The sequence below is a fragment of the Buteo buteo genome, chromosome 8, assembly GCF_964188355.1.
Source record: "Buteo buteo chromosome 8, bButBut1.hap1.1, whole genome shotgun sequence".
Taxonomy (NCBI): domain Eukaryota; kingdom Metazoa; phylum Chordata; class Aves; order Accipitriformes; family Accipitridae; genus Buteo; species Buteo buteo.
Genome location: NC_134178.1, coordinates 23,304,979 through 23,318,220, shown reverse-complemented (window position 1 = coordinate 23,318,220; position 13,242 = coordinate 23,304,979). Strand labels below are relative to the sequence as shown.

Below are 13,242 nucleotides of genomic sequence, written 5' to 3'. Positions count from 1 at the left end.
GTCAAGGTAAAGACTAAAGTCCTGAGCAAACTCAAAGGCTAGCACTTTCAAAGGAGCCTTGGGAATGAGAAGTCCAAATCTTATCCAATTTTAAAGGCATTTCCTTAATCTCCTTTGAAACTCTTCTACCAAATTAATGCTTCTCAGAATCAAAGAATGGCCATTATTACAAAGCCATAATAAAAATCACTGCTTTTCAAAGCAGTAACTTCTGAATTGGCAGTCATTGTAGGGATTTTTAGGAGCTTCCAACTTACAATCTTCTACGTTATTTTAGATATGTACTTAAGGATGAGATTTATCACATACTGTGGCTATCTTTTTTTCTCCCTGGTCTATGAAGTGGACCTAGCATGTCAAAGTCAAATAGCTGTCCCTCCCTGTAGGTATGTATCCTTGATTAAACAAATTTCACTTCTTGTGCCTAGGGCTTAAAAGGCATTTGGTGCTATTATGTCAAATGATACTCATGCGCTTTTAAAACATACTCCTAAATGACTTAGGAGCACAGGTGCTCTAAACTCCCAGATGAAATGTGTACCCATAAATGACAAGGGAATTCTTGAAAATTCCATCTGTTAGTTATATCATATAAAACCATTACCTAAAGACTAGTATCTACTGTAATACTTTGAAACAAATATCTTGCAATTATTTTTCCTGTGCATGCATATAATACACAAGATTTCTCAAAATCATACCTAAGAATTTTTCTAAGTGGGAATATTATTAATATAGTGAAGGGTGTTAGGCATGGAAGTTTTTAAAGAAAAGTTACATAAATACAAAGGAGAAAATGTTATTACATATTTTCCATCCTGGGGTGTTTGGGAATACAAACAAATGGCATAAGGTTGATGTGCAAGAAACAGTATCACCTCATAATCAAAACAATGTTAGGTAGGAAGTTATTGGAAAATGGCTTACAGTATAATCCATTGGCAAATGATATTTGCATTATATGGTTTTGGATAATTCATGGAGTAAAAAAACCCAGAGGAATCAGTCAACATAAATTTCCCATCACAAACTGCACCTGTAAAGATATAATGAAGAACATTTGTCAAAATGCCATTTGAAAAACAGAATCAGAGCCAAAATGAGGGCGACCTTAGATATTGGTTTACATGGAGTACCTTGGAAATGCTTTGTAAGCAACAATAGGAAGACAACGTAAAAAACACTACCAACTTACTCCTACTTCTGATTCCTATGACTATTTGATCTCAAGTACTATATGAGAAGAAAAGCAGTACAGATAATTCACTTTTGAATTAGAGACAATCCAACTAATCCGAACTAGTGCAAACCAATCCAAATAATCCAAATCCAACAGTTGGATTCAACTAATCCAACTCTCTTTCTTTCATTTTATTTTAGACATTTGTAAGGAAACAGGATCTTGCCTTAACAGTTCTTATCTATAGCTATTTTAAATCAGGAAATTGTATTTAAACTACCAGAAACAATTTGGTATTGTATGAATAAATGCAAGAAGGGATACAGTTGACTATTGCTATCTCTACTTCTATGAGCTTCCTAGTTCCTCACCTTACATATTACTAAGTAGTCAAAGAGATAAGTGGATATCCCAAGTTTCCTGCCAGCTAGTGAATTCATTCATCTGAGGTAAATGCCATCCCTCATCATATATTTTTTCAAAAAGCTTCATTAGTTTTGTTTCCTTGGTACTGCTATTCCCTTCTATGCATGTTCTTCAGTTTAAAAATCAGTTATTAAAAAAAAAATATCTATTTTTAAGCCACAGCAAGATTGGAGGTGCTAATTCATGTAGAGTTATTTTATTTCAGCAGACACTGAAGCACTGTTGAAGCTTTTGCTGCATCTCTTGAACATTATGTTAGGAATCTGTCTGATGATGGTTTTTCTTCAGTTTCTCAGAAAACATCATAAAGCTTTCAAATAAGGATAAAATCAGCACCATACATGATTATCTGGAGAGGTAAGGACAAGTTCATCAATTTGAGGCAGGTACACAGAAGTTAGATAGGCCTTTTCATTAACATCACAAATGAAATCATACCTATAATGACCATACAAATTATGAATAATCAATCATATTGAAAATTAAATGGAAATTTTATTGAGCATAGTTGTCCTCTGGGAAATGATATGTATAATGATAAATCTGGGCTCCTTGTCTGTTCATTTTATAAGTGTAAAATTCTTTCTGACTACCACCGTAGCAAACACAACATAAAAATTAAGCTTAGTTTCAGTCAGGCTCAGGCATGCACTGTTAATAAAGACTGCAGAATGAACTTCACTAATGATGATATGTCTAATGCATGAGCTGGAATAGAAACATATTCCCCTTTGCAATCTTTATGGCCTTTGAGAGGAAAACAAAACACATCAGATTTTAAATACATAGAGAAAAAATGTCCATGAAAGAAAGTTACTATTCTATATAACTTTTTATCAGAATAGGCTACAGCTTTAGAGCTGGTAATTAGTATAGAAGTACTTTTTCTGTCCATTTAAATTCATGTAACTCCTGTCTGTACAATTGGGCTAACATTTACAATCATTTCCCACTGAGAAGAATAAAATCAGTGTGAGAAGAAGGAAAGTGCCCAACTTGTTATTAACAAAGTATAAAAAAAGTGATACTGTTAACAAGTTGTTAGCAAGACACATCCTGATATAAAAAGGAGTTTATAGCACTGGCAGTAATAAATAGAGAAATAGCATACTGTATTAATAAAATTAATGACAAAAGTTTGCTTTTGTCAACAATTCATTTCTGTTCTTCTTGTTTCCTTTATTTGTTTCTTCTTATCTCTTAACACACAGTGAGTAACTTGAAACAGGACAGAAAGATTCAGGGAAAAATCCTTAGGCTGCTCATTCACAGCCTAGCAATAGTCAGTGCTTAATATCTCAGGAATGAGCATGAAGATAGCTAGGACTGGTTCTATTTCCCTGAAGAACCTCCCAGTGCTTTCTCATTGTGGGGAGGAGGCAGCTGTGGTCACAGGTGGACAGGGTCAGAGAAGTCTTTAAATTTCTGCCTCCTCCTGGAGCCCTCAGAAAAGCCTCAGTTGTCTCCTGTCTCATTAGGAGAACATGTTTTATAGGAATCACTTTCACTGCTTCCCCAACATGCATCTTGCTGTCCATTTCTATTTACTTACGTTGCATACAGCTCACATTAGGAGGGCTTAATCCTGTAATCCTTGAATTGCAGGGAGAAGCTCCCCAAACTGGTCAGATCAAGTCCACATCTTTTGCTTGACAGGATCTTTCTCTGCCAAGGGCAGTACATTACTTCCTGGCTTACATATGATTAATCTCTCTCAGTGCTGTAGTGATGCTGTGAGGTAGGTAATCACAATACATTAGCCTAGACATAGAATAACTGCAAAGAGAGTCTGTAGAGAGAAACACCTCCTGGGATCAGCCTCCCGTCTCCCTTCCTTTAGACTTATGTGCTACATAGCTGCTTTTCAGCAATGCCAGCTATTATTAATAGATGCTGTTCAGACTTTCACGTTTCTCTAGAGACCCTTTCACTGAAATTACTAACTGCACTTTTGCAATGCCTTTTGTTACTGCACTGCATTGCAGAGCCAGAAAGAAACTTTTCAAGATAATTTTAATCAATACAACCAAAAAATGAAGGCATTCAGTTGCCTGAATCTCTGATGAGAATCTGCGATTTTACTGAGTTCTGTCTAATGCAGGAAGAGACTATTAAAATTCACCCCTGTACCCTATATTTTAAAACCATTAACATATTCTAAAATGAGAAGTACTAAAGGGAATAATAATCAAGATGAAAAAACAAACCCAGTTGTTTAAAGGGCAGCAAGTCTGTTGTGTGCAAGAGCACTTGTAGCACAAATAGTGAGTTAGCTGTAAATCTCACTCTGAAACTCTGAAGCACTTTTGAAAATCTAGACAGTTTTAGCTTTTATATGACTGTATTAAGTTACTCTAGGGATGGGACATAAGTCAAAAATCAAAGAGGTGGGAGAATTGGCAGGTATCCCATACGTGCATACGGCTTATTGCCAGTCATTCCACTGGTTTTGCAAAGTCTGCTAAGAAACCTAAATATATAAATTTAGAAAAGCTCAGAGTTTTTGGATGGAAAATCCTAAGGCTACAATGTAATGTGAGAGTCATGGAGCAAGAATTTGTCCTCCAGCCAGAATTGTATTTCTGTAAGGTTATGAGCTGAAACTGCTAAACTAATGGTAACTGAATGAGTTGCTTGGAAATACCAGGCATCAGTGAAGATGAACAGGGACAAATGATCCAGCTCCCTGAAGTGGAGCATAACTGTAGCTAGTTTCCTTATGACAGTCTGTCTATTTTTACTTGTATGCACATTCCTGAAATTTTTATCTCAGTTGTGCATATTCTTTAGTGACTGTTAAAATGCTGATTAAGAAATAATATGCTCAGTTACAAAGGAGCAGGGCATTCACAACTTATATTTGGTAGAGATTCAGGGAGAGACGCAAATCACCTCCAAAAGCCATGTGCATAAGAGGCTATGCCTCAGCTGAAGAACTCTGCTTAAGCACAATTCATAACTTAAACCACTGTGTAGCTTCCAAGGCACAGCTGAGTCATGTTTACATAGCTTTGACTGCAAGTAGGTGAGCTTATTTTTGTCTGTATCTACCAATGTATGAATATCAATTAAATTCTGTCCTATATAACAGGTCTGACCGTAATATCTTTAATAAAATGTGAGCAAAACTTGTAAACTCAGACCTAATAATTCATAGTAACTAAAAAGCATTCATTTTGATGAGATGTATAATACTACTTTTTAACTATATGGATCTGCATTTTTTTAGTTAGCTATAGCTAAAATAAAATAACGTAAAACAAAACAAAACCCCCAAACAATATCCATGTCTCAAAACAACAGTATGATTGTAGAATGAATGACTGAATAAGTCTTGGGTTGTGCTACCTTAACCCTTGCAGTGAAACAGAGATCTAGCTGAAGCTACTTTAGGTCCTTCTGATTTCCTCAACTGTAGAGGAACCTGCTCAGAGCCCACCATCCTTATCATCTAGCTGGATGCAGCTGTTAATCTAGAAAAGACATTTGGATGTGTTTCAGTTGATATTCTACTGAAGTATTTTGATGGATATTTTCCCCCAAAAGTTCAGCTAACTCTCCCTTCTGAATTGGCTGCACTCAGAAGAATGCAAGTAATGGGCAGGTCTGCAATTCACCTTTTTATTCCTGAAGAAAATTACACTTCTGGCAGAAGGGGTCAGGATGCCATTAGCCTTCAGAATCAGGCTTGCAGATTCCTTAAAAAAAATTGGTCTTTTGCTCGCTTGTTTGTTTTTAAACTAGAGCCCAGCATTTTACAAGTTTCTGAAAGCTCAGACTGGACTGCCCACAGTTATTCTCAGGAGAGCTCAGAAGGCTGTTCTCACAGCAGAAGGGAAATAAGCTTTCCAGATTTCTAGCACCAAATTCTATAAAAAACAACCAAACAAACCACAACACTTGGGGAGTTAATCACTCCAACTTTTCCTAAAACATTTGCAAAGCTCTCTTTGCAGGAAAACTTTACAGACTTTGAACTGAGAGCTGAGACTGTGAAGAGCAATGCAGACAACATTAACATGCATGCCTCCCCACCAAAAAGCTGCACACACAGTTTGGTAAGCAGCAATGTAGTCAGACTCCTCGGTACAATTTCACAGTGTTCACTGCTGCATGGAACAGTGGCTGCTCTGCACAAAAAGGTGGTCAGGGAAACTAGATAGATCAAGGCAAATAAACTCACTGGTGCTGAAGGATATAAGCTTTTTCCGTTATGCTCAAGCAGGGCCACCTAGAGCCCATTGCCCAGATTTTCACATCCTCATCTTGCATCTCTCACAGTGGTGCCAGCAACTCAAACATTTGTGACAGTCATACAGACACTCCTATTCCCTAGCAATCCGTGTAGGGAGATGCAGGTGGGTGGCCAACATAGTTAAGACATCCTGCCAGGGCTCCATCCTGCAGTCACACTCACATGCCCTGGCTGCAAAATGCTGCACTGCCCACCCTCTTCCCCCCCCATCCCATCTATGTTTCTGGATGTACAACATCAATGTATCTGATTGTAGATAGTAACCTGGGAAAAGCTGTTTGTAGTGTTTTGTATGACGATATTCTAAATGCTAGAATTGAAAGAGAAACATCCCTTCTGACTCCAAATATGCCATTAGGTGGTTTCTGATACTAGATAATGTGACTTTATATTTGTATAGGGTCATAATTTTATTTTTTTAAAAAGAATATTATTTGATATTACTGGTACACAACTTCATATGAAATTTCTATATTATTTTATAATTTACATTATATTTATGTTATTTATATTTATATAGTAACCAATATTTTCTATATTATTTTATATTAATACAGCCAGATTATAGTATTTCTTCATTATTCATTAAGCATATTCTTCATTAATGAGAATTTTAAAGAAAATTGTTTCTATTTAGAAGATAAAGATTATAACAATCTCTCTTGTTAATATTTTTAGTAGAATTGATTTGGACTTCACCATGCAGTTTATTGCCTATAAACAATTTACAAACTACTGACAAGTTTAAGTATGTTTAAAAAGACTGATTCACAGGGATTTACATTCTTACCACACGTTTTTTCAGATTCATCTGAACCATCCGGGCAGTCCAAGACCCCATCACAAAATAAATCTTCTCTAATGCAGGTTACACCATCATCACAAAGTTCATCAGGTGGCAAACACTCAGCTGAAATAATATGGACAATAGAAATAACAGCACAGCAGTAATGTGGTTTCACTACAAAGGAAAATTGACTTACCTTTGGTTACTTTAGCACAAATCAAATCAACTGCTCTATTGTGATTTACAAAACTGCATTTTCAGAAGCCTGGAATGAAATATCACATACTAAGAATATAAATTAAGCACAGTATGGAGGAAGTTCTCAGAAGTGACATATTTTTTGAAACTAAGCTTGAAATAGGGCTGGAAGAAAATTTCCATGAATTCCCATTTCCTTCCTCTGCCCAAATAAACTGCTTTATGCAATATAATAAATGACATTTTCCAATTTCTTATGCTTGAATGACATGAGAAAACTGTACTTTGGTTTAAATAGCAGTGAAAAATCTCTGGTTTTAGTAATATAATTTAATTTAATATCTTCAACTTCAACACATCACAATGTTGCACTTCATCATGCTAAAGAATCTCATTTTTTAACTAGCATATCTTGAAAACGAAAGCCTTTAAGACTGGATTTCAAAATACCAGGAATATCAGAAACCCTATTCTTTTCAGATTTGCAAATTATATTTATAAGTTAAGGGCAAATTTCTGCAAAAAGAATACATGGGCAGATCCTTAAAATTGTGGAATCTCACTAATAGTGTTTTCCTTGAGCATAAATGTTCATCCAGTGCGAACATGCTCTTTTAGTCTTTAGATAGTTTTGGTCCTAGACGTCTGTAGAATTCAAGTAGGTCCTATTAAAGTGAACAAAAACATGTAGCTAAAATAAGCTTTGGATAACTACTAATTTCAAAATTCTTGAAAATTGCATTAAAATCTGTGGAAACTATTCACTCAGCACTATTCACATAGTTCCTTTTCAGCTAGCATTTACTGAAGTACAGAAAAAAGTAAAAATTTCTTATGCAAGAGGGAAAAATATTAATTTGTAAAACTGATCTTGCAGCTTCTAACCATTATTGCTTGATTTACTTTTTCATAAAACTGTTAGTTCTGTAATCAGATTAAGTAAATGCTTGTATGATATTGTATTGTATACCAGTATAAGTGACAAGGACTGAAATTGGTTTGGATGTATTGTAATATTTCAAAGTGCTTTACAGAACACTTTCAGTGTTAACAATGAAGACACTGTAAAGCAAGAACTGCCATGTTGCATCCAATTGGTAATTGAAGCAAACCAAACACAGTTTAGTCAAGTGTTGGAGTGATACAGTGCCAATGAATGGCCACAGATGAGCAGAGACGAAACTGTGCGTTCTAGACCCAGAACAAACCCCCAACCAATAATCTAGGAATATGTGTTGCACAAGCCCAATATGCAAGAAAACATTGTTTACATACGACATGATCAATTCTAGGTTTAGACTTCACTCAGAAAACTAAACAGCATTGCCACCTACTGGATAGAAAGAAATTAACATTTTCTAGTAAAACATTTTGACTTTTTTTTTAAACAGCAAATTACCCTAAATTGCAATGTAATTGCTATACTCAGCTAAAAAATGGCAGTAAATACATTAGACCCATTTGAAAATGCTTGTAAATGTCATATATATTTCACCATTTAATAAGGCTGGGGAAGGTTTTCAAAGATACAGACAGCTTTGGCTTTCTGTCCGTTGGAAGTCATGTGAGAATTTGCTAACAGGTTGGTTTTTTGTTTGTTTGTTTGTTTGTTTTTCCCCCCAAGAGCCCGAAGAAATAATAGGAAACAAAAATGAGCAGTCAGTAGAAGTGTCAATATACACAACACATATACCATTTTTGTAGAATGTACAGTCTTAGAAGTCCCTTCTCCTTGAAGAGGTCTCCTTGGTCAAATCAAAGGTAAACCCACATATCATGTATTTGTAGGAATGGAATGTGAGAATTTAATAATGTGAGAAGAGGCCGTAGACAAACAGTGTAATTCTGAGATCTCAGACGGTTTCATATACACTCCCTGCTTCTCCCTGTCTGTAGTTACCTACCTACTACAGTTGTTGAGAACTTGCTTGTGGTGAGCTGTCCTGAACCTGGGCAAACACAACCCAAAGTTAGAACTCTACTTCTTGCTCTCTGGCAGCACCTCTGCAGTTGCTTGGGCAGAACTAAGCAGCAGCTAGTCTGCTCTTATATCTGCATTATTTGCTGTATCCACACACCCCAGTTTGGTGATAGGGTAACCCCAGCTTGAGTGGCTTGATCCTAAAGGTCAAATGTCACAATAAACATAAGAAAAATAATGTGGAACCCAAGTGTATTTTAAATCTCATTCTTTTAGCATTAGTCACGTGCTTTTCAATAACTTCAAAAGACTTTCAGGGTTTTTTTTTCCCATTAAAATAACAGCAATACTTTCTTGTCTTTCCCTGGTAGGGAAAAGTTCTGACCTGAAGTTGGTGTCAGGGAGCTTGTAATTCGAGTCACGGGATTTGTTGAAACAAGATAAGTTATGACAACTTTAATATTAGTACAATAATGTGTATGTACATTTTCTTATAAATAAGATTGCTAAACAAATCAGTTATCACAGTGTGAGGAGAGAAGCCTCAAATCTATCTAGTATTTGTATATTTACATACAGGCATACATACATATGTGTGTGTATACATATTTACACATGAACAAATGCCTAGGTATGTAAGTAGATTTGTATTAGTGATAGTAAACTGCAAAACATTATGGAAAAATGGAATGCTTATTTGTGATTGCTCCAACACAATTTCTACTTAGATGTGATTTTAATAAAAATCACTCAGGATGGCCTGGTGTTTCCAGCTCCTCAATAGTCTTTTTTTCCCACTTTGAATTTGCATTAGCATCCCTGTTTACTATTTTTACTTTCTAGATTAAGACTCAAATACGTGAGTAGGATGATGATGTCCTCAGCTGAAAAAGATCCCCATGTCACTACAGTTAATGGATCCTGTCCCTTAGTTTATAAGATGAAGGGCCAGAAGGAATAAAGTAAGAGATGCGGTAAGGCCTTCTTGCCTTGTCTATAGTTTGTCATCTATCAGTTTTGCTGGCAGAAGTTGCTGATCATTGGCCAACACAGACTTACTTTTGTTAGATGTTCCTGCTCTCTCAGACCTACTAGTGCATAAACTTGCATGAGGACTTCCTACCAATTTTCTATCAAAACATTCTTATTTAGCAAACACTATTAAGTTAAGCTAGGGCATTTTGCATTAAATGGATTACGCACCATTCTATGTCAGCAACTTTAAAGACACAGTTCCTCAGACAGAGGGAGAGGAGAACCCAGCAGAAGGTGTAGGAAGGGTGCAGCTGGATGGACTGTTGCTCTCACACAGCTACATTCAAAGAAGGAAGCTTCATTCATACCTTCACAGTAGTTTCCAAAGTGTTATATACATACGTATCTACCTACATATCTGTCTACATATTTCCTAAAGGGTCACTATTTTGGAAGGAATGAAACATTCAAAGACCTAAAACACGGGTGCATGCATGAGCAAGCAGTTTTAATGAAACAATTATCAGGAAGCTATCTCTTGAAGACTGTTGAAAAAAATTGGGACTGTTACAGGCACTTCCAAAAGTGCATGCACAAGTTGACAGCAAAAACCATAAGAGGAAAAGCACAGGACAGTGACAGAGGCATCAGTGGTATAAGCACAAATCACAAATGGTCAATTACTGTGTGATCTCACTAAAGTAACATGTGAGGTGGGTGAGGATGGTTTTAGTGCGAACAGAGCCAAAACCCAAGCATCCAGCAGATGTAAACATACCACGTATGGTCAAACTTGGGTATATCGTGGGATTTGGACTGCAAGGAGGCAGACACTGTTAGCAAACATACAAAAATGACCCCAAGCAGACCTAGGACCAAGTGGGAAGGAATCCAGACCAAGAATATTATTCCATTCCAGCCTGGGTTGCTGACAACTCCCAACTCCCTTCCCCTGCCACCACACCCACACCTCCCCATTTCTTCTTGAGGATGATTAGCACCATTGAACTTAGGACTCAGAGGAGTATTGAGATAGCATACCAGAGGAACAGATAGATAAGAAAATTCGTGCGTTAGCAGTTTTAACTGTATCATTGGGAGTAAGCTGTAGTAGTTGTACACTTTGGACTATATGTGTTTGTTAGCCTGTAACTAGACTAATATAACACTTTCATTGTTATGGCTGTAATTAGACTAGCAGTAAATACTTGGCTCCTATATTCATAGGTGCCTTTCTTTAGCTCACAGAAATTGCACAAAGCTCCTGGTCTGATACCCTGCCCTGGAGAATTGTATGTGATAATTTGTATGCAGTTTGTATGCAACAACTCTACCTGCATCTAGTGCTACAAAGCACCTGCTGTATTATTCAGCTCTCTGACTGACTTTTGTCAGGTTTGTAGTCAGTGAATTTGTGAGACCAAGGAGTTGTGTCTGCTTCATACCCTATCAACCTAAGACTTCCAGTGATAGGGGAAGGAAAGTCTATCAATCAACATTGCTCACTATATTGGTAATCACAGCATGAGAGTAGGACTCCCCAGCCTCATCAACCTGCCTAAATCTGTGAAAACTTCAGCTTGACACTCAGCTGGCTGATGGAGACTCAACTTCTGTTTTCATTCACTAATTAAGGTCTTACAGCTTTTGTACAGACTTCAGATCACTGCTTGCTCAAATGGTCAGAAACAATGAAGGGCAGCTAACTATCACTGAATGGACCCTAAAAGTCAAGCCCCAGTTACAGCTAAGGCAGCATTACTACGTTGTACTACCTGAACAGCAAGTCTTATGTTTCTTCATGTATTTGTAAAAAAACCAATAGTTTCTGTTTTATGAAAGATACTGACCTGGTGAAGTTAAAGGCATCATTGTAGTAAGAGTTTCAGCAGCTACTGGAAGAAAGCAAGTTCATTATAAACTCCTTTTATAGCACAATATCTAGTTTTACACAACTCAGAAAGAAAGTTTAAATAAAAAAAAAAAAAAAATCATCTGTGACTACTTCTCTTTAAATCACTAGCAGTGTCCTGCTTCCTTCCTTTTCAACATCTCACCCTGTTCCCAGCCTTTTCTCAAACTCTATGATCTTCCTAAGGAGGAAAGGTCTATATTAATCCCTTTCAATCTTCAATCCCCATTCATTGTATTGCATATAAAATCTCTTCATCTGGGAAATCTCTGTCTTGACACTTTTTATACTATGGAGATTTTCAGAGGACCTGTGTCTTATAGAACAGTGTTTAGATCAGATAAACGAGTTAAAATTAAGCTGGGATAATTCGCAAGAAAATAAGTTACTTCTAATCACTGTGAAAACTGTGATTTCAAGTTAGCCACACCTGCATTGTGCCTCCTCCTCTGAAATAGGAATAGGACTTCTCTTGCAGAACATACTGAGATATAGGATGCAAAAGTGCCATATATGATAATGATGCTAATTAGTTACAGTTGTTATTTTATTGAAGCACTCCTAATGGAATGGACAGATGGTATCTTATGTGAAAAGAGGCATTTTAATGATCCACAGCAAGAAAAGTTTGACTACTTCAAAGTTCATCAATAGATATACAATATTTTAAAAAGCTCCTCATAATTTTCTTTGGTGACATTTTTGAAGTATAATGAGCAATCACTTTCCACAGTGATGTGCAGTTATTTAGAACAACTTCTTATATGTGGTGCAAGTAGTAAAGAGAAATAAAGATGTCAAGACTCTGAATTTAGCCTTTGAATACCTGAAGTACTTAGCAAAAAATGTACCTTTTAGAATAGAGTAAGAGACATTGCACACCAGATGTCCCACTCTTCTTAAAGCAATCAGTTGCTACTTAATAGTATCTCCAGCAGGTCTTCAAATGTCAGCTAATCAACTTCCACTTCAAAGGATTCAAATTACTTTTTATCCTCACTCTCAGTGAAGGTCTGTTTTGAAGCTTATTGAGGTAAAAACAAGGATTTCCATTGATCTCTTTGGGCTTCCATTTAGGCTTTGATAAATTTTCTAGTACTTACATAAAATCACTTTATTTATATATTTGCAGAATTTAAAACTACCTAATTTTTAAAGCCACATGCCTTTTTTTCCCATTTACACTTTACCTAAGCTTTAGAGGAATATGAAGTCAGTTCCTTGGGCATACTTCTCCGGAAGCCACACTCTGTATTCAGTTTGTTGTTCTTACTGAAATCTTTTCAGTAAATAAGTCTTCACTCACTGTGAGGCTGAGCCCTTTTCCTTATTCTTTAGCAAAACAAAATGGCAATTGCATTTACTTATGAAACAACACAGTTGGGGCTTAATTGCTTTAATTTAAGGGATAATGAAATTAGAAATGTTATGCTACATAAAAGACACGAAATTGAGTGGTTTTCACTGGGAAATCACAACTTTGTCCTTTACTCCCTGCTTAGTGAACACACAACGCTGACTCATACTTTCTAGTTGACAAGGTTGTAAATGGTTCTTTCAGCTGCTACTGAAAGTTCTGTAATGGGGA

At 36.4% G+C, this 13,242-nt stretch overlaps 1 protein-coding gene across 1 annotated transcript in view; it reads right to left on the bottom strand.

Annotated features, from left to right (window-relative positions):
* TMPRSS15 (transmembrane serine protease 15) overlaps positions 1 to 13,242 on the bottom strand; it is a 58,423-nt gene that overhangs the window by 39,536 nt on the left and 5,645 nt on the right. The window contains exons 6-9 of the mRNA XM_075033909.1: positions 11,589 to 11,637; positions 8,751 to 8,848; positions 6,652 to 6,771; positions 928 to 1,036 (exon numbers count right to left, since the gene is read on the bottom strand). Coding sequence (XP_074890010.1) covers positions 928 to 1,036; positions 6,652 to 6,771; positions 8,751 to 8,848; positions 11,589 to 11,637 — 376 coding nt within the window. The remainder of the gene's footprint in view (positions 1 to 927; positions 1,037 to 6,651; positions 6,772 to 8,750; positions 8,849 to 11,588; positions 11,638 to 13,242) is intronic.